We start from the raw sequence: 22,257 nt of genomic DNA, 5'->3' as shown, positions 1-22,257 counted from the left end.
TCAGTTTTGGAGTTTATGTATTTCTATGAAGCATTTATGCAAAATGGAGTTTGTAAAGTTGAAGAATTAAATATTTCAGTGAGCCTATATGATCAGATTAAATTAAGATGCAGATTTTACTCTCTTTTCTCTTCAGTGATGTTTTGGATTTTATGGCTGTAACTTTCTTATTGCCCAAATAGGTTCTGATTGCCCAAGAGAAAATGGCAACAAACACAGTTTATGTGTTTGCCAAAAAGGATTCTAAATATGCCTACACAGGAGAGTGTAGATCATGTCTGGAGAATTCTTCCCGACCCACCAGTACTATATGGGTTAGCATGCTGGCAAGAGGAGGACAGGTATGGACTGGATATGATGTTATTTGGGTTTATTCCTTTGTGCTTTGTTTTAAAATTTACTAGACTGCATTCTTGGTCCAAAGAAGCTTTTCTGGAGCATATTGTTGTTATATAGCGTATTGTTTACCTATCGCTGTGTAACAAATTGCTCCTCTAGCAACATTTATCATCTCACGGCTTCTGTGAGTCAGGAATCTGGGTGTAGCTTAGCTGGGTCTTTGGCCAAGCAGCTCTCATGAGGCTGCAGTCAGGTGTTTCCCTGGGCTGCCGTAATCTCAAGAGTCATTCACATGGTTGTCTGCAGGATTTAGTTCTTTATTGGCTGTTGGACTGAGTCTCAGGTCTTTGCTTGCTGTTGGCTGGAAGCCTTTCTTTGTTCCTTGCCATGTGGGCCTCTGCGTATAGCAGCTGACAGCAGCATAGCAGCTTGCTTCTTCAGAGAGAGTAAGCAAAAAGAGCCATAGAGAGTACGAGCAAGGTGGAAATCAGTCTTTTATAACTTAAAAGTGGTAGCAACATCCTGTCATTTTTGCCATGTTCTTTTTGTTGGTTGCAAGTCAGTATGTCCAGCTCACACTGAGGAGGGTATTACAAGGGCAATAGTAGGAGGCAGGAATCATTGGGTACCAGCTTAGAAGCTGCAGACCATTGGTATAGTTATAAGCATAGGTTGCTTATAATAATGGAATCTAGTAGTAGTTAGCAGTTCTTAAATATTTGCTGTATGCCAATTCTGTTACTCAGATTGCTTGATTTAATTTTTACAGCTATCTTGGAAAACCTCTATTTCAGTTCGTGTGTGTGTGTATATATATATATATAATATATATTATATATATAATATATTATTTATATATTATATATATTATTATATATTATATATATTATTATATATTATATATATTATATAATAAATATATATATGTATTTTTTGAGACGGAGTCTTGCCCTGTTGCCAGGCTGCAGTGCAGTGGCATGATCTCGGCTCACTGCAGTCTCCGCCTTCCAGGTTCAAGTGATTCCCCTGCCTCAGCCTCCTGAGTAGCTGGGACTACAGGCACGCACCACCATGCCCGGCTAATTTTTTGTGTTTTTTAGAAGAGACGGGGTTTCATCATGTTGGTCAGGATGGTCTGGATCTCCTGACCTCGTGATCCTCCCTTCTCAGCCTCCCAAAATGCTGGGATTACAGGCATGAGCCACTGCGCCCGGCCAGGTGTTTTAAATAATTAAAATGGTTTTTATTTGTGAATGAGACTGAATGTTTTTTGGTAACTGGTGTTTCCATTTGTTTTTTGTAATTTTTTAAAAGGCTTTATTTTGTTTTCAATTTTATTTAATAATTATGCATGTGTGGGATGCAATGTGATATTTTGATACATGTATACAATGTGTAATGATCAAATTAGGGTACTTAGCATACCTGTCACCTCAAGCATGTTTTTCATAATATTTTATTTGTAAGATAAGCATTCTTCTCATGTGCCCAACATTGCTGGGTGTTGTTAAGAGATCATTAAAACACACAATCCTTATTGAGAAGGTGGCCAGGTGTGGTGGCTCATGCCTGTAATCCCAGCACTTTGGGAGGCTGAGGTGGGTGGATTGCTTGAGCCCAGGATGTGAGACCAGCCTGGGCAACACGGCAAAACACTTTCTCTAGCAAAACAACGACAACAAAAACCCAGAAATTAGCTGGATGTGGTGGCAGGCACCTGTAGTCCCGGTTACTCGGGAAGCTGAGGTGGGAAGATGGCTTGAGTGCTGAGGTTGCAGTGAGCCCAGGTTGGCGCCACTGCACACCAGCATGGGTGACAGAGCCAGGGCCTGTTCCAAAAAGAAAAAAAGTGAAAAAAAAGAAAGTAATGGTTTTTTTGGGAATACAAGCTTTAGACATTAAATGGTAGTAACACAGTGCAGAGGCCAAATGACACCTATTACATATAACAGTTTTATAGAAATTTGGAGGAGAGTGAGGTTACTAAAGTATGGTGTGATCCATGCAAAGTTTTTTTTTTTTTTTTTGAGACAGGGTCTCATTCTGTTTTCTAGGCTGGAGTGCAGTGGTGCGATCTCGGCTCACTGCAACCTCCACCTCCTGGCTCAAGCGATTCTTGTGCCTCAGCCTCCCAAGTAGTTAGATTATAGGCATGCTCCACCACACCTAGCTAATTTCTGTATTTTTAGTAGAGACAGGGTTTCACTATGTTGCCTAGGCTGGTCTTGAACTCCTGAGCTCAAGTGACCTGCCTGCCTTGGCCTTCCAAAGTGCTGGCATGAGCCACCGCCCCGACCAGTTCATGAAACTTAATAGAGAAGATAGGACTTGACTTACACTTTGAAAGATGGTATGGATTTATATAAGCAGAGAGAAACTGGAAGGACATTCTTATTAGAGGAGAGTGGGGATGAGTATTTGGAGAATCTCTGGAAGATAGCTCTAATTGAGCTGGATGGAGTATGTTGAATAGTGAGTGACAAGTAGATGATCAGGGTGGATCTGGATTAGTGGATCTTAATTAAAGGTTCACATCAATAACCTAAGACTCTTCCAAGTACAAAAGGGGCACCGTTTCCAAATCTGCTGACCCAATAGTGGGAATGGGAGTGGAATGGGACCCAGGTACAAGTATTTGAAAGAAGTCCCCAGGTGATTGTGATGTGCATTCTTTGTCGAGAGGCATCGGCCTGGATGACAGAGGGCAAAGACATAAACAGTATATTAGGGAGACTATCATGGCAACTCTGAGCAAAATGAATTAATTAGAGACAGAGAAAGGAAAATGATCTGGATTTGATGATAGGTTTGATAAGATAAAAGGATGAGTCATTAAGATACTATGGTTTGTATTCTGAGGTTCCAGGAGAGTGGTGAACTTCAAGTAACTGATTTAGGAGAGAACATAATAAGTTCAGTTTTAGATAAGATTTTTGGGGAGTACATGTTGTAGACATTTTTTTTTCTTTAAACTTTTTTTTTTGGGAGACCAAGTCTGGAGTGGCTCTATCCCAGCTCACTGCAACATCTGTCTCCCGGGTTCAAGTGATTCTTCTGCCTCAGCCTCCTGAGTAGCTGGGATTACAGGCGTGTGCCACCATGCCCAGCTAATTTTGTATATTTAAGGGTTTCACCATGTTAGCCAGGCTGATCTCGAACTCCCAACCTCTGGTGATCCACCCGCCTTGGCCTCCCAAAGTGCTGGGATTACAGGCATGAGCCACTGTGCCCGGCCTGTGAGCCACCGTGCCCAGCCAAAATTTTAAAAATATTTATAGAGATGAGGTCCCACTATGTTGCCCAGGTTGGTCTTGAAATGCTGGGCTCAAGCGATCCTCCCGCCTTGGCCTCCCAAAGTGCCAGGATTACAGGCATGAGCCACTGTGCCCGGCTATATTATTTTTTAATGTTCTGCTTGTTCTGGGATAAGATTCATGATGAAACAAATAATAGACTAAATGGAATAATTGATGTCCAGGTAGAAACAACCAATTGGCATTTGGAGATATGGGGGCTGAGGGTACAAGAAAAAGATCAAGATAAAGATTTGGGTGTCATTTATGAAAAGTTGTTACTGAACAAGCCCACAAGAGGAGTTCTGAAGCAGGAGGCCTGTGGTGGGAGGAGGAAGATGACAGAAGTTATTAGAGGGATTATAATAATGTAGGGTTATGAGGCCAAGGGAAGATAGAGTGAAATTAATATTGAAGCAAACAAATATGATTAAAACTGAGAGAAGTCAGGTATGTCATAGGTTAGTAACTTTTAATTTGTCTTTGTATGTGTGTACAATTAAAGAGGGAGAAATTGGAAAAAAGAAGCTGTGTGAAAGGGGCTGTTAGTTTTGAAACATTGAGACAGGGAAATGCCTCACAGACCAGTTCTGATTTAATATTTATTTTTCATTGTGTGCTTAGCTTTTTTCCATATTTGTCTATCCATATTGTCTCTTTTTTTTTTTTACCTCATCTATTTCTTTCTTCCAGAGGTTTAATTTTTTGGAGGGGGGATAGGTTGGGGAGGGTGAGGAATCAGTATTCATATTTTTTTGCAGCCAAAAGTCATTTCCAAATACAGTATTGGGTAATTCTGAGAGAATCTTGGCAGGCGAATAGGAGAGAATGGAAGTTGTTTCAGGTCTAAGTGACCAGCCTGTGTGTAAAATTAGTATACTTGTTTCAGTGGTTTTGAAAAGCAGTCATAGGAGGTTCCTCACAGTATTGGGAGGCATGCTTCTTTTGAAATATGCACAAAGGATATATATATATATATATATTAAATAGTTCTCTTGATGTTTTTATATTGCTGTGAGCTTTTGTATATTCATGTTCTAATGATACTTTATTTTTCTAGGGTGCCAAGAAGAGTGCTATTGGTCAGCGCATTGTGGCAACTCTGCCATATATCAAGCAAGAAGTTCCCATCATTATTGTGTTCAGAGCATTAGGTTTTGTGTCCGACAGAGATATTTTAGAACATATTATTTATGATTTTGAAGATCCAGAGATGATGGAAATGGTAATGTGAAAACAAAATGTATTCACAGAGCTTTATAAGAGATTTAGTGTTACTGATTGTTGCTAACCTTAAAACATAGTAGAAAGCTGTTCTGAAGAGTAATTTAGCTGTCACAAATCTCATGCCATTTACTGTGTAGTGAAAGCTTTCAGCCCTGCCTGGGTCTCTTTTCTGACAATTTGTTGTAAAATAGACATGAAAACCAGAGGCAGCTGGAGTTAATGACAGCAGCAAGAAGAAACATTGGTAAGGAAGCTTGCAGAAGCACACCAGCTTGGTGCAATTTAGTAAAAAGGGAAAATGAGTAGTTGATACCTGTTGTTTAACTTTTTATTTTGAAATAATTTCAGACTTACAGAAAAGTTACAAAAAGGCCAGTCATGGTGATTCACACCTATAATCTCAGCACTTTGGGAGGCCAGGGCGGGAGGATCACTTGAGTCAACGAGACCAGCCTGGGCAACATAGGGAGACCTGTCTGTACAAAAAATACAAAAGGTTAACCAGGCATGGTGGCATGTGCCTGTAGTCCCAGCTACTGCAGAGGCTGAGGTGGGAAGATCGCTTGAGCCCAGGAGGTGGAGGCTGCAGTGAACCCTAATCATGCCTCCCCACTCCAGCCTGGGTGACAGAGTAAGACCTTGTCTCAAAATAAGAAAAGTTGCAAGAATAATATATAAAAGTCTTATATGCTCTTCACCCAGATTCAACAGTTGTTACTTTTGTCACATTTGCTTTATCATTCATTCTTTCTATATATAACACATTTTTTTTTCTGGACTGTTGGAGAGTAAGTTATAGGCAATAGCCTCTTACTCCTAAAGACTTCAGTGTATATTTCCTAAGAATCAGTACATTCACTTAAATAATCATAGTATAATTATTTAAATTAGAAAATTTTACTTAGATACAATACTGTGTTTTTTTTTTTTTTGGTGGGGGATAGAATCTCGCTCCATTGCCTAGGCTGGAGTGTAGTGGCACGATCTCGGCTCACCACGACTTCTGTCTCCCGGGTTCAAGCGATTCTCCTGCCTCAGCCTCCCAAGTAACTGGGACTACAGGCACGCGCCACCACGCCCAGCTAATTTTTGTATTTTTAGTAGAGACGGGGTTTCACTGTGTTGGCCAGGCTGGTCTCAAACTCTTGACCTCAGGTGATCTGCCTGCCTTGGCCTCCCAAAGTGATAGGATTACAACAGTAGTGTTAATGTACAGATCTTACTCAGATTTTTGTCAGTTGTCCTGATAATATTGAAAACTATTAAGTAATAAGATCTGTACGTTAATAGTATATAGTAATTCAGGTTTAATCTCTTTTATAGTTCAGAGTTCAATTCAGAATAACGCATTGCATTTTGATGTATGTCTTTTTAGTCTTTTACAATCCTTCCTTGGCCTTATTTTTTTCGGAGACAAGGTCTCACTTTGTCGCCCAGGCTGGAGTGCAGTGGCGCAATCTCAGCTCTGCCTCCCGGGTTCAAGTGATTCTCCTGCCTCAGCCTTGTGAGTAGCTGGGATTACAGGCGCGTGCCACCACACCTGGCTAATTTTTGTATTTTTAGTAGAGACAGGGTTTCACTGTGTTGGCCAAACTGGTCGCAACTCCTGACCTCAAGTGATCAGCCCGTGTAGGCCTCCCAAGTGCTGGGATTATAGGCATGAGCCAGCGTGCCTGGCCTCCTTGGCCTTTCTTTGTCTTTCATAACAAAGTTTATAGAGGACAGGCCATTTATTTTGTAGAATTGTCCTCAATTGTGTTTTTCACATATTTCCCCATGATTAGATTCAATTTATGCACTTTTTGGCAGAAAAAATACTTAAGTAATATTATGTGCTTCCCAGGGCATCTCAACAAGAGTCATGTGATGTCATTTTGCTCCATTAATGGTACTGTTAACTTTGATCGCTTCACAGTGGTGTCTGTTAGGTACCTCCACTGTAAGGTTACTATTTTCGTGGGAACCTTTTATGGGAAGGATTTTTGAGGTTAAATGTCCAGTTCCTTATAAATTTTTTCCATTGATGCTCCTTGTCTGAACAGTAAATGATATTCTTAAAATTGTCTTAAATTGTCCAGAGTGCTTAAGACTACAGAGAAATCTTTGTCACAGATTTTGCAGGCTAAATCTTTGTCACAAAGTTAGAACGGGGAGTATATTTTAGTTATTTGAATATTTGTTGGTGTGGTTACATGAGAAAATTGGGTTCTGGTTAGATTTTACTTTCAGATTTTGCCAGTAGTTATATGCCTTATTATTATTTGAGGCAGGGTCTTGCTCTGTCACCCAGGCTGGAGTGCAGTGGTGAAATTACGGCTCACTGCAGCCTCAACTTCCCGGGAACCAGTAATTCTCCCACCTCAGCCTCCTGAGTAGCTGGGACCACAGGTGTGCACCACCATGCCCGGCTAATTTTTTGTATTTTTGGTACAGACGGAGTGTTTTTTTTTTTTTTTTTGAGACGGAGTCTCTCTCTGTCGCCCAGGCTGGAGTGCAGTGGCACGATCTTGGCTCACTGCAAGCTCTGCCTCCTGGGTTCACGCCATTCTCCTGCCTCAGCTTCCCGAGTGGCTGGGACTACAGGTGCCTGCCACGACGCCTGGCTAATTTTTTTGTATTTTTGGTAGAGACGGGGTTTCACCATGTTAGCCAGGATAGTCTTGATCTCCTGACCTCGTGATCCGCCCGCCTCAGCCTCCCAAAGTGCTGGGGATTATAGGCATGAGCCACCACGCCCGGCGAGACGGAGTTTTGCCATGTTGCCCAGGCTGATCTTAAACTCCTGAGCTCAAGTGGTTCACCTTCCTCGGTCTCCTAAAGTGCTGGGATTATAGGCGTGAACCACCACGTCCAGGCCCAACCTGGAGTTTTCGTAGTAAAGTGAAAAATATGATATGCTTTATATATGTTGTCTTTTTGAGTATTACTGTTGGTTTTTTCAGCACTTAGGAAGCTTAGGCCAATTTTTACAAGTCTCTGAGTCAAGCATTCACTTCATAAAACTGCTTTATTTTTTTCTTCCAAAAGTACATTATTGTTATTCCTTTTTTCTAATCTATATTTTAACAAAATCTTTTTTTTTTTTTAAACAAGAGTGGCAGTTTCCTTTAAAAAATATCACTTTGATTTACTGTACTATCTGTGGCCTCACTTTGGTTTACATGGCCTTTTCCTGATCTTTGTTTCCATGATTGGAATTTTGATGTTTAAACTTGTGGAATGGTCCTTGCTTCTGTAGCACATATACTAATATTGGAACAATATATAGGTTAGCACATCTCTGTGTAAGGATGACACACAAATTTGAGAAGGGTTCCATATTTTTGTTTGACCCGTGGGTCCTCCCCCTATCTTTAAAAAAAAACCAAACAAACAAATTTGTGGACCAGTGATAAAAAGACATAGGAAATCAAGGGCAAGAAAGGCATTTCAATGCCTGGGATAAGATCAGAGGGTACTTACAGAGGCCAGAGTTGTCAAATGTTACCCTTCGTTTCTCATGCTCATTATTGTGTATAGTTGGAAATTTAGAATATTAGAACTGGTATGGAACTTAGAAATTATTTTATATAACCCTTTTGTAGAAGAGGAAATCCATTACATGCCTTCTCAGAGGCCACAGATAGTGGCAGGAATGGGAGGCAGGTCTCTTTCACAGTATGTTTTTAAAATAACCTTTGGGCTGGGTGTGGTGGCTTACGCCTGTAATCCCAGCACTTTGGGAGGCTGAGGTGGGCAGATCACGAGGTCAGGAGATCGACACCATCCTGGCCAATGTGGTAAAACCCCGTGTCTACTAAAGATACAAAAATTAGTTGGGCGTGGTGGTGCGTGCCTGTTGTCCCAGGTACCCAGGAGGCTGAGGCAGGAGAATCGCTTGAACCTGGGAGGCAGAGGCTGCAGTGAGCTGAGATCACGTCACTGCACTCCAGCCTGTGTGACAGAGCAAGACTGTCTCAAAAAAAATAAAATAACTTTTGGGCTGGCATGGTGGCTCACGCCTGTAATCCCAGCACTTTGGGAGGAGGATTGCTTGATTCCAGAAGTTTGAGACTGGCCTGGGCAACATAATGAGACCCCTGTGTCTGTAGAAAAGAAATAGAATGGGTGCAGTGGCTCATGCCTGTTATCCTAGCACTTTGGAAGGCCTAGGTGGGTAGATCGTTTGAGGCCAGGAGTTTGAGACCAGCTTAGGCCACTTGGGGAAACCCTGTCTCTACAAAAAATAGAAAAATTAGCTGGGTGTGGTAGTGCATGCCTGTAATCCTAGCTACTCTGGAGGCTGAAGCACGAGAATCACTGGAACCCAGGAGGCAGATGTTGTAGTAAGCCGAGATTGTGCCATTGCACTCCAGCCTGGGTGACAAAGGGAGACTGACTGTGTCTCTTAAAAAAAAAAAAAGAAAAAGAAGAAGAAATAGTTGGGTGTGGTGGTGTTGTCTGTACTCCTAGCTACTTGGGAGGGATCTCACCACTGCATTCCAGCCAGGGCGACAGAGTGAGACCCTGTCTCAAAAAATAAAATAAAAATAGTCTCCTTTGTAAAATATTAGGTTTAATTTAAATTAAATCTTTTTATTTATTTATTTATTTTTTTGAGAGGAAGTCTCACTCTGTTGCCCAAGCTGGAGTGCAGTGGCATAATCTCGGCTCACTGCAACCTCCACCTCCCGGGTTCAAGCAATTCTCCTGCCTCAGCCTCCCAAGTAGCTGGGACTGCAGTCACACGCAACCATGCCCAGCTAATTTTTGTAATTTTAGTAGAGACGGGGTTTCACTATGTTGGCCAGGCTGGTCTTCACTATGTTGGCCAGGCTGGTCTTGAACTCCTGACCTCGTGATCTGCCTGCCTTGGCCTCCCAAAATGCTGGGATTATAGGCATGAGCCTCCACGCCCAGCAAATCTTTTTTTTTTTACATCCAGGGTACACACTGGATAAAAATTTATTTTTCTTTTGTAGATTTAGGTTCTCACTTTCTTTCCCAGGATGGTCTTGAACTCCTGGGCTCAAGCCATCCTCCTGTTTTGGCCTTCCAAAATGCTAGGATTATAGGAGTGAGCCCCACCCCACGCAGGCCAAACATTTTTAATACCAAAACTGAAAACAGTCTGGCACATTAACCATTTGTAGTTCAGTAAATTTTAATTTGACTATGAAATTTCTGTAAATTGATTTTAGATATCTGGAACTTTATTTTGCCATCGGTAAAATGTAAAAATGAAATGCACCACTCTTTTTCCTTTTGAGACAGTGTCTTACTCTGTCACCCAGGCTAGAGTGCAGTGGCACCATCTCTGCTCACTGCATCCTCTGCCTCCCGGGTTCAAGCGATTCTCTCACTTTAGCCTCCCGAGTCGCTGGGACTACAGGCGTGTGCCACTGTATCAGCTGATTTTTGTATTTTTAGTAGAGATGGGGGTTTTGCCATGTTGCCTAGACTAGTTGCAAACTCCTGGACTTAAGCTATCCACCTACCTTAGCCTCTTAAAGTGCTGGGATTACAGGCATGAGCCACTGCTCCCGGCCATGCACTACTCTTTTTATAATGGAATTATTTGTATTTTTCTAGAAAGTGTAATTGCCTGTGCTGATGAGTGGTTTTTGTCAGAGATCTCTAGATCTCTGAGGTGTCTTCTAAGAGTTTGTGATTCTTTGATTTTCTAAAAATACTCACATATTTTATTAGGTTCTTAGGGGTACTTGGCATGTTATAAACTAAGTGACAGTTTACTCATTTTAAGGTAACAACATGAATTTGAAAATAACTTTTATTTAAATTGTCTGATAGGTTAAACCTTCTCTCGATGAAGCTTTTGTCATCCAAGAACAGAATGTTGCACTAAATTTCATTGGTTCAAGGGGAGCAAAGCCTGGTGTTACTAAAGAGAAGAGAATTAAATATGCAAAGGAAGTTTTACAAAAAGAAATGCTCCCTCATGTTGGTGTCAGTGATTTTTGTGAGACCAAAAAAGCCTATTTCTTGGGGTATGTTAAGTTTCATTGTTTTAAGTTCTTTATCAAGATACACTTGAGATAAAGGTTTTTCTTAAAGTCAAAAATGATGTTTTTAACATATAAATCAAGAAAAAAAATCCAAAACTAAGTGTTTTCCTTCTTTCTTTCTTTCTTTTTTTTTTTTTTTAAAGATATATGGTTCATAGGTTACTTCTAGCAGCTTTGGGTAGAAGAGAACTAGATGACAGAGATCACTATGGAAACAAGAGATTGGATCTTGCTGGGCCGCTGCTTGCATTCTTATTTAGAGGGTAAGGAATTACAGAATAAAGTCGTTAAAGCAGGGAGATTTATTTCACTTTAGATTGATCATTGCATATGGCCAGGCTAAACTGTGTTGGCACCTACATTGGGTACTTATGAAATTAGCTACATTCTTATTGCTACTTGCTCAGATTTAGTTTTGGTTCATGTCTAGGAAAGCCAGGTTTATGAGGACAATATATTACGTGTTTATATTTTCTTTATTCCTCTGGTAGCTTTGTAAGATGTTTGAGAAAGCTGAATTATTGCCTTGGTTTTCCTAAGGGCTAATATTGGATTTTGTCCTGCTTTGTACACATATATACAAAAGCTGGAGATAAATATATAAAAATACTATCAGTGATTGTCTCACAGTATTGGTATTATATGCAGTTTTTAATTTTATTATTGATGTTTTTATATTTCCCATATTTTCTATAATTGGAAAAAAGTTATTTTTAAAAATGAAATATGTAGACAGTACAAAAAGGATAACATTAGCATTGTCTTGCACGTGTTTTGTTATTTAGTATGTTATAGATTAGTGTTTTTCAACCTTTTTTTGATATTGCCCCACTAAGGAGCCTCTTTTAACATTTTTGTTTATTGAGATGGAATTTCGCTCTTGTTGCCCAGGCTGGAGTGCAATGGTGCCATCTTGGCTCACTGCAACCTCTGCCTCCTGGGTTCAAGCGATTCTGCTATCTCAGCCTCCCAAGTAGCTGGGACTACAGGCATGCGCCATCACACCCGGCTAATTTTTGTATTTTTAGTAGAAATGGTGTTTCTTCATATTGGCCAGGCTGGTCTCAAACTCCTGACCTCAGGTGATCTGCCCACATCAGTTTCCCAAAGTGCTGGGATTACAGATGTGAGCCACCATGCTCCACCTCTTTGACATTTTTGTGTAGTTGCTCCCCTGCCATGTATGTTCACGTACTATACATGTATCTGTGCTTTAGACATAAAAGAGCAACAACTTTCACTCTGCCCAAACAATTTTTGCTTACCTTCCCCACACTTTTTTTGCAATATTGCTCCTGTTGAGAATATATGTTGTAGACCTCTACATGTTTAAAATAATACCATTTTATTCGGCAGTATGTTTAAGAATTTGCTTAAAGAAGTGCGGATCTATGCACAGAAATTTATTGATCGAGGAAAGGATTTTAACTTGGAGTTGGCAATTAAAACACGGATCATATCTGATGGCCTAAAATACTCTTTAGCTACTGGAAACTGGGGTGATCAAAAGAAAGCTCATCAAGCCAGAGCTGGAGTATCTCAGGTAAGTGTGCCAACTACGACTACAGGCTCAATAGGAAACATGTTTATAGGACTAGTAGATTATTTTGTTTGTTGAATATAAATTATTTTGCTTTTCTTTCTTGGTCAAATGTAAAACTACTGGGTGCCGGGTGCGGTGGCTCATGCCTGTAATCCCAGCACTTTGGGAGGCCGAGGCGGGCTGGATCACCTGAGGTCAGGAGTTTGAGACCAACCTGGCCAACATGGCGAAACTCCATCTCTATTAAAAATACAAAAATTAGCTGGGCATGGTGGTGGGTGTCTGTAATCCCAGCTACTCTACTCGGGAGGCTGAGGCAGGAGAATTGCTTGTACCTGGAAGGTGGAGGTTGCAGTGAGCTGAGATCATGCCACTGCACTCCAGCCTGGGCAAAAAGAGTGAGACTCAATCTCAAAAAACAAAAAAAAACTTACTGGGGACTTTTGAATTATGAACATGAAATTTTCTTAAATTAGCTATTAGCATTACTAAGATAGATTTTTGGCTTGCAGTTTAGAAACTCAAAATAATTAAGAAATTAGAGTAGCTGCTTAGTGGGTGAGACAGTCCATGTTAGTGAAATTTTTATGTCTTAAAAGCTCCACATTAGAAGCCAACCCAGAGAATAAATGGTCATCACCCTCCTTTGTTGGAAAATACAGTACTTCTGACACTGTTTCTATATGTTGGTCTGTTGCATATATAATGACTGCAGTAGCTATTCTCAGATGGAGTAATGGAGAAAAGCTTTTTAAAGAGTGTATCACTGGGCATTTTAATTTTTTGTATTTGCTTTTCATAGATGATTGAAAACCTGAAATGTGCTTTATGCCATTTTTAGGGGGATCTCTCCCTCCTTTCCTTGTTTAAACTGGCCTATACCAGTATCACCTGATTGATTTGGCATTCAGACACCAATTTCAAGCTCCTTTTTCCTAGAAATCTGGATGCTGTAAGAAATTTTGAGGGGCTGCTGATAGCAAAGTTAATATTTAAATTCCTTTTAATTCAGTAAGGATTTATTGGGTATATTTGATATTTGTGATACTGAGTTCTCACACGTGAATGAGATGCTGATCTCAGCCCTCAGGGAGCTCATCAGCATCTAGCAGAGGAAACAGATTCATTCATGTGTAGCTCACTATGCCCTGTGCTGTGTTATGACAAATGCCACATTGCAAATTCAGTTCAAGGAATTGGTTCTTTTTTTTTGAGACAGAGTCTTGCTGTCTTGCCCAGGCTGGAGTGCAGTGGCGATCTCCGCTCACTGCAAGCTCCGCCTTCCGGGTTTACACCATTCTCCTGCCTCAGCCTCCCGAGTAGCTGGGACTACAGGCGCCTGCCACCACGCCTGGCTAATGTTTTGTATTTTTAGTAGAGACGGGATTTCGCCGTGTTAGCCAGGATGGTCTCGATCTCCTGATCTCGTGATCTGTCCGCCGCGGCCTGCCAAAGTGCTGGGATTACAGGCGCGAGCCACCGCGCCTGGCCCAGTTCAAGCAATTGTTATTGGGACCTGTGATGTGCCAGGCACTCTGCCACATGCTGGAGATGCAGTGATCCCGATCTTCAGTAGTTGACAGTCTATGCTTGTAGATAGATGTAAACAGATAATTACAACATGGCATGGTAACTGTTATAATAAGAGATGTGCACTGCTGCTCTGTGGGAATGCTGGAGAAAGATACTTAGCACAGCCTGAGAAGGTGAAAAGAAGTCCTTGTTTAGGAGGTAACACCTGAACTGAATCTTGAGTACTTGGAAAACGCCCAAGTTGCGAGGTAGGTAGAACCAGCAGCTCATAAGACAGCTTAGAGAACTTCTTAATATTCTGAATTAAAAGAGATGGAGGCAGGAAGGAATGTGTGTCTGTCGGGGGAGCTAGAGCAGTTCTGGGTTTTCAAATCAAAGTGGAGGCTTAGGAGGATGGGAACCAGCTCATGAAGAAGAGTGACATGGTCATTTTTGTTCTTTTGGACAGATTCACAGTAATTGGCAGTGTGGAGAAAAGACTTGAGAAGGGCAAGGTTGGTGGCAGGAAGTGTTGCAACAGCCTGGGGTGAGAAATAATTAGGGACTGGACTAGAGCAGTTTTGTAGAGATGGAGAGTAAATTTTAGAAATATTTAGGAAGTAAGTTTCGTAAGACTTTGTGATTGATTAGTTGAATGGTTGAAAACTCCAATGAGTACAGAAAAGAGAATAGTTCTTCCTGGTGGTGTGTCAGATGGCTTTGTAGAGGTGGTATCATTTCACCAGGCAGAGCAGAGTGGAGAAGTGCATTTCATTCTGTGGCAATAGCATGGTCAAAGGCGTGGAGGTGAGGGTGTATGGTGATGTTAGTGGAGTACAGGAATGTAAGGAGACTGATAGGGGAAGGTCGTTTTTGGGGCTTCATTGAGGAGAACTTTAATGTTGTGCTCTTCTGTAGCCAGTGGCTACCTGTTTAATTTTTAAGTGGGTAAGTGTTAATAATTCTGGCAAGTGAGGAGGGTAGGCTGGAGGGAACCAGGCAGGGACTTAAGAGCTGATGGACGTAGTATAGGTGAGGGGAAATGGGCTGGTCTATTACTGTGACATAAGGAAGGGAGGGGCTAGGTTTTTTAGAAAATTTGAAAATAGAATTGACAGGGTATGTTAATAGATGTGTGGAAGGAGGAAGTTGGAGACAAAAATGATTTTGAGATTTCTAGATTGAGAGAAAGGTGATGCTGCTTATCCATGACAGAAGACTTAGGAAAGAGGAAGGAAGTTTGAATTGTTTAAGGACTGGGGGAAGATGGAGATTTATAAATAATTAATAATATAGAGCTTGAGTTATCTGCTTTATATTGCCCTAAATATTATCTTATTTATAAATAAAATCTTGCTTAGTATCCTGTAAGTATTAGTAATGGATGTTTGCATTTTTCTATTAGATTCAGAGGCCTCAGTCTGGAAAAAGTACTGAGATGGATTAGTGATGTCTGCTATGATCAAAGGAGTGTGAGTTGGTAGAATTTAACTTAATACTTACTGAGTACCTAATGAATGCCAAGTACTGTTCTAGGTGCTGGGATACAACAGAGAATAAAACAATTTTAAAAAATTCCCTGCCTTCATGAAACTAATGTCCTAGTGTTTGTTTGGAGACCATAAACAGAATGTTTATGTGGTATGTTTGAATATATTTGCCATCCCTGCTGCAAGTGGCAGGTAAGTTAAAGTGTCAAACAACATTATTCAGGAAATAATAGAGAAATGGGGAACAGTTTGATACTCAGTAGATTATATGTAAAAATATGACTTTGCCTCAGTGTAATAGTATGAATCACAGAAATGTCCAGACTTTAAAGATTGGCTCTTTTTTTCTAGGTGTTAAACCGCCTGACTTTTGCGTCTACTCTTTCTCACCTGCGTCGTTTAAATTCTCCTATTGGTAGAGACGGCAAGCTAGCAAAACCAAGACAGTTGCATAATACGTTGTGGGGAATGGTGTGTCCTGCCGAGACCCCAGAGGTAGTACATTAGAATTTATATTCAGGACAAAAAGTCAGTGGGTAATTATGTAGGGCATAATTACTTTTAGAAATAGATGTTTAAAAAATTATGCAGAGTGGTTTAGAAATAAGGTTTTTTTTATAATTGTATTTTTAGAAAGTAAGAATAAATCTTGAAATCACATTGAAGGAAAAATGTTTATGGAAAAGAAGTTTGATAGGTATGTAAAATCAGAATGACTAATACTTGGTTTATTTTTTAGGGCCATGCTGTAGGACTTGTGAAGAATTTAGCTTTGATGGCATATATTTCAGTTGGATCTCAACCATCTCCAATTCTGGAATTTTTAGAAGAATGGAGTATGGAAAATTTAGAAGAAATTTCTCCTGCAGCTATTGCTGAGTGTGTATAGATGGAATTAGTTTTTTAAACTATAGTTAATCTTTAGTTGTTGCTTAGTATAGAATTGTTAAGTGTAAAATGCTTTTGCTTTTTCATTGTAGTGCAACCAAGATTTTTGTTAATGGCTGCTGGGTTGGAATACATAAAGATCCCGAACAACTTATGAACACCCTAAGGAAATTGCGACGTCAGATGGACATCATTGTGTCTGAGGTAAGAGTCTTTAGTTAAGAGGGTGTGGTCTGTGAGATTTTTAAACAAGGCATACGACTAGTGAAAGTTATCTTTGCGTTGGCATCTTTTCTTTGAACTTTATTCCCTTGAACTGTAAAGTGTAAATTTAATTATAAGTTATTGCTAGGCCGAGTGCAGTGGCTCATGCCTGTAATCCCAGCACTTTGGGAGGCCGAGGCGCAGATCACCTGAGGTCAGGAGTTCAAGCACAGCCTGGCCAATATGGCGAAACCCCATCTCTACTAAAAATACAACAATTAGCCAGGCACGGTGGCACGGGCCTGTAATTGCAGCTACTCGGGAGGCTGAGACAGGAGAATCACTTGAACCCGGGAGGCGGGGCTTACAGTGAGGTGAGATTGCACCTCTGCACTCCAGCCTGGGTGACAGAGTGGGTCTCTGTCTCAAAAAATAAAAAAAAGCCTGGGCATGGTGGCTCACGCCTGTAATCCCAGCACTTTGGGAGGCTAAGGCGGGCAGATCACAAGGTCAAGAGATTGAGACCATCCTGGCCAACATGGTGAAACCCTGTCTCTACTAAAAGTACAAAAATTAGCTGGGCGTGGTGGCGCGCCCCTGTAGTCCCAGCTACTCAGGAAGCTGAAGCAAGAGAATTGCTTGAACCCAGGAGGCGGAGGTTGCAGTGAGCCAAGATCACACCACTGCACTCCAGCCTGGCGACAGAGCGAGACTCCATCTCAAAAAAAGAAGTTATTGCTTGCCTTAATCTTTGGATACATGCTTCCAAAAATTTTGGCACATTTTAAATTATTAAATTGTATTTTAGAACTCAAATTACATTTTAAGGTAAAAATTCTTTGGGAATCTTTTTATAAAGCTGAGACTACTTTTAAAAAGGGAATAACCATCTGGGATTTATCCTTTGAATCCAGAGATTCATTAATAAAATGTGATATACCACTAATAGATTCTTTTATATTTTGGAGGATATTGAAGTGCTTTGGGATTAGGATGGGTTTTAAAAAAATCATTACAATAAGGCCGGGCCTGGTGGCTCATGCCTGTAATCCCAGCACTTTGGGAGGCCGAGGCAGGCGGATCACTTGAGGTCAGGAGTTCGAGACCAGCCTGGCCAACATGGCAAAACCTTGTCTCTACTAAAAATAAAAAAATCAGCCAGGCATGGTAGCATGCGCCTGTAGTCCCAGCTGCTCGGGAAGCTGAGGCATGAGAATGCTTAAACCTGGGAGGCAGAGGTTGCAATGAGCAGAGATTGCACCATTGCACTCCAGCCTAGGTGACAGAGTGAGACTCTGTCTCCAAAAATTAAAAAAAAAAAAAAAAAAAAAAAATCATTACAATATATTGTGAACTTTATTACTCTCCCAAATAAGGGTTTTAGTATACCGTTTGCGGAATGTAGCTCAGGCTTTTAATTTTCCCAAATCTATACCTTGGGTGAAAGTGGTTTTGGAGAGAAACTGAACACACTTAGCCAGTAGCTGGTCTTTGTACCTGAAACAGCAGAGAAGAGAGTTTGGTTGTTCTGGGCCTTTTCCAGCAGCAGGCCCTGAGTGTTTTTTTGTTGTTGTTGTTGGGGGGCGGGGACAGAGTCTGGCTCTGTTGCCCAGGCTGGAGTGCAGTGTTGCTATCTTAGCTCACTGCAACCTCTGTCTCCCAGGTTCAAGAAATTCTCATGCCTCAGCCTCCTGAATAGCTGGGATTACAGATGTGTACCACCATGCCCGGCTAATTTTTGTATTTCTATTTTTATTTTTTTGAGGTGCAGTCTTGCTGTCTTGCTCAGGCTGGAGTGCAGTGGCATGATCTCGGCTCACCACAACCTCTGCCTCCTGGGTTCAAGCAATTCTCCTGCCTCAGCCTCCTGAGTAGCTGGTATTACAGGTGCCTGCCACCATGCCTGGCTAATTTTTGTATTTTTAGTAGAGACTGGGTTTCTCCATGTTGGCCAGCCTGGTCTCGAACTCCTGACCTCAGGTGATCCACCTGCCTCAGCCTCCCAAAGTGCTGGGATTACAGACGTGAGCCACTGTGGCTGGCCAATTTTTGTATTTTTGGTAGAGATGGGGTTTTGCCATAGTTGGCCAGGCTGGTCTTGAAGTCCTGGGCTCAAGCCGTCTGCCTGCCTTGGCCTTCCAAAGTGCTGGGATAACAGGTGTGAGCCACTGAGCCCAGCCTGGCCTGGGTTTTGACCCAGGCTTATTTACAGCTTGAAGACAGGAAGAGAGTGATTCACTTGAGGGCAGGCAAGGCTAAGAGAAAGCTCAAAAAAATGTCTCTCTCTCTCTCTTTCTCTCTATCTCTGTATTTTTTAGTAGAGGTGGGGTCTCACTATGTTGCCCAGTTGGTCTTGAACTCCTGGGCTCAAGCAGTCCTTCCTGCCTTGGCTTCCCAAAGTGTTGGGAGCTATGCAGTAGGTTGGCTGTATTTTTTTTTCTTTTTTTTTTTTGAGAGGATGTCTCTCTGTCACCCAGGCTGGAATGCAGTGGCACAATCATGGTTCACTGCAGCCTCTACCTCCTGGGCCCCAGCGATCCTCCCACCTCAGTCTCCTAAGTGGCTGAGACCACAAGGTGTATGCCACCACACCCAGGTTTTGTTCATCACACGGTGTGTATTATGTATTTAGTGCTGCTGTTGTAGTGAGAACCAGTCATAGATAATACGTAAACCGATAAAACTGTGTTTACAAAAACAGCTGGTGGGTGAGGTAGAGTGGTCGGGTGTGGTGGCTTATGCCTGTAATCACATAATTTGGGGTGGCTGAGGTGGGAGGATCGCTTAAAGCTAGGAATTTAGGACCAACCAACCTGGGCAACGTATCAAGACCATGTTTATATTAAAAAAAAAAGAGAAAAATACCCATAGAGCTGTATTCTGTTAGGAATGTTAGTTTTCTAAGAACTTAAGGCGGTGCATTTGCAAGAAGAATCTTTCTTGGACTTTAGAATACTACTTATGATAGTTTTGCTCACCGTGTTCCTCCTTAAATTACTTTCTAAGGACAGGCAGTAGACTAGGAACTTGGAACATTTTTCTCTTTCTTGTCTTTCGACAAAGTTTTTAGAGAAAAACTTGATGTTTTGTTGTTTTGTTTTGTTTTCTGAGACAGGGTCTTACTCTGTTGCCCAGGCTGGAGTGCAGTGGCATGATCTTGGCTCACTGCAACCTCTGCCTCCCGAGTTCAAGTGATTCTTTACCTCAGCCTCCTGAGGGGCTGGGATTACAGGCGCACACCACCACGCCCAGATAATTTTTGTATTTTTAGTAGAGACAGTGTTTCACCATGTTTGCCAGGCTGGTCTCAAACTCCTGACCTCAAGGTGATCTGCCCACCTTTGTCTCCCAAAGTGTTGGGATTACTGGCATGAGCCACCGTGCCTGGTCTTTTTTTTTCTTTTTTTTTTTTTGAGACGGAGTCTTGCTCTGTTGCCCAGGCTGGAGTGCAGTGGCGTGATCTCGGCTCACTGCAAGCTCTGCCTCCCGGGTTCATGCTATTCTCCTGCCTCAGCCTCCTGAGTAGCCGGGACTACAGCCACCTGCCACCACGCCTGGCTAATTTTTTTTGTATTTTTAGTAGAGATGGGGTTTCACCGTGTTAGCCAGGATGGTCTCGATCTCCTGACCTCATGATCCATCTACCTCGGCCTCACAAAGTGCTGGGATTACAGGCTTGAGCCACCGTGCCTGGTCTTTAATAGCATATTTTATTTGACTTGATACATCCCAAAGTATTACATCAACATTCTATTAATATAAAAATTATTAGTAAACTATTTTACGTTCTTTTTTTTCTGTTTTGGTGCTGTCTTTCAAATCCATTATGTAGTTTATACGTACAACACATCTCAGTTCAGAATGGCCACGTTTCAAGTGCTCAGTAGTCACATGTGGCTATCCACTGTATTAGCTAGACTATAAGCCATTTGTCTGAGGGTGGGTGTGAGTAGTCAGGCTTACATCTGATAGGTGGGTGTGAGAAGTCAGGCTAATGACTGGGAAAGTATGGTCAAAGCAAAGTGATATAGGGCTGGTTTTTGAAAGGTTACAGGGTGAGATATATGTCATCAGCAAAGAGCCAAAATAAGAAATTGTCATATACTAGTGTTTGCGGTATTGAAAAAATATTTCCTACGTTAACTTGCATGACATTATTACCAGATATTATTGTACAGCTTTATAATTGCCAAGGTTAGATTTTTTTCATTCATAAAATTTTAGATTATACCTAAGTTTTTAATATGTTAAACAATGGTAAACTAAGATTTGCACATTTTACTTGATAAATTGGTTGCTCCAGAAATTTAGTAGGATTTGTATTGTATTTTTAACTAAGCCTAATAATAAAGAGAAAATAAAAATTCATGGAACTGTTTTTTCTTTTTATATGTAGGTTTCTATGATCAGAGATATTCGAGAGAGGGAGATTCGGATCTATACAGATGCAGGCCGTATTTGTAGACCACTTCTGATTGTGGAAAAACAAAAGCTACTTTTGAAGAAGAGGCATATTGACCAATTGAAAGAGAGAGAATATAACAACTACAGGTAAAAACATGCAGTGAGAAAAATGTGTGTATTAAAAATTGAGATAGAATTTACATACTGTAAAATTAACCATTTTTTAATTTTTTATATTTTTATTTAATTTTATTTATTTATTTATTTTTTGACACAGCCTCAGCTGTGTCGCCCATGCTGGAGTGCAGTGATGCGATCTTGGCTCACTAACCTCCTCCTCCTGGGTTCCAGCAATTCTCCTGTCTCAACCACCGTAGTAGCTGGGATTACGGGTGTGTACCACCACACCCGGCTAATTTTTGTATTTTTGGTAGAGACAGGGTTTCGCCATGTTGGCCAGGCTGGTCTTGAACTCCTGATCTCAGGTGTTCAGCCTCCCAGAGTGCTGGGATTACAGGCATGAGCCACTGCATCCGGCAAGTTAACGATTTTTAAAAAGTATACAATTAGTGGTTTTTAGTGTGTTTGCAAGGTTGTGCAACCATCACCACTATCTTAATTTTAGAATACTTTCATTGCCCCAAAAAAACTCTGTACCCTTAGGAGTCACATTTGTTTTTCTTAACTTTTATTATGAAGCAAGATAATTAGTAGGATTTTGTTTAAGCTTAAAAGTCTTTTGATTGCCCAGCTGTAGTGGCTCATGCCTGTAATCTCAGCACCTTGGGAGGTCAAGGTGGGAGGATTGCTTGAGGCCAGGAGTTCAAGACCAGTCTGGGCAACATACTGAGACTCCCATCTCTCCAAAAAATAAAAAAATTAGTCAAGTGTGGTGGAATGCACCTGCAGTCCAGCTACTCAGGAGGCAGGAGGATCACTTGAGCCCAGGAGTAGTGAGCTTTGATTGTACCAGCCTGGGCAACAGACCAAGACCCTGTCTCAAAAAAAAAGTTTTTGTGATATATTAAAATCTATTAATAGTAATAATGCGAAATAACCTATATAATCTAAATATATTACATATAATATGACAATATGAATAATATAACAAGAAATTTAGTAAAAAGATGAAGCTGCTTTAAATATTTATTTTTTAGCAATATGAATATATAGTTATGTATACTAATGTAAAAATCATTCAAACAATATGTATGATAAATTTAAAAAATTGCCCTCCAATGTATACTCTCTTCTTCACAAGTATATACTGGTAACAGGTGTGTATTCTTCCAGGGCTTATTCTCCAGCAGCTTACCTTTTTCACTTGTCAACAATCATGTAACTATGTTGGT

General features: G+C 41.0%; 1 protein-coding gene and 1 pseudogene across 4 annotated transcripts in view; both read left to right on the top strand.

Moving 5' to 3' along the window:
• The window catches only part of POLR2B (RNA polymerase II subunit B), a 55,661-nt gene that overhangs the window by 19,106 nt on the left and 14,298 nt on the right, over nucleotides 1-22,257 (top strand). For all 4 annotated transcript variants that reach the window (XM_009239973.4, XM_063723432.1, XM_063723433.1 and 1 more), the window contains exons 7-15: nucleotides 183-341; nucleotides 4,693-4,857; nucleotides 10,650-10,846; nucleotides 11,008-11,127; nucleotides 12,221-12,407; nucleotides 15,761-15,904; nucleotides 16,149-16,288; nucleotides 16,390-16,501; nucleotides 20,898-21,052. In XM_009239973.4, the coding sequence (XP_009238248.1) occupies nucleotides 183-341; nucleotides 4,693-4,857; nucleotides 10,650-10,846; nucleotides 11,008-11,127; nucleotides 12,221-12,407; nucleotides 15,761-15,904; nucleotides 16,149-16,288; nucleotides 16,390-16,501; nucleotides 20,898-21,052 (1,379 nt within the window). The remainder of the gene's footprint in view (nucleotides 1-182; nucleotides 342-4,692; nucleotides 4,858-10,649; nucleotides 10,847-11,007; nucleotides 11,128-12,220; nucleotides 12,408-15,760; nucleotides 15,905-16,148; nucleotides 16,289-16,389; nucleotides 16,502-20,897; nucleotides 21,053-22,257) is intronic.
• On the top strand, nucleotides 8,086-8,184 carry LOC112133230 (U6 spliceosomal RNA; annotated as a pseudogene).

This window comes from Pongo abelii, chromosome 3 (assembly GCF_028885655.2).
Source record: "Pongo abelii isolate AG06213 chromosome 3, NHGRI_mPonAbe1-v2.0_pri, whole genome shotgun sequence".
Lineage (NCBI taxonomy): Eukaryota > Metazoa > Chordata > Mammalia > Primates > Hominidae > Pongo > Pongo abelii.
This window is presented reverse-complemented; position numbering and strand designations above follow the sequence as displayed.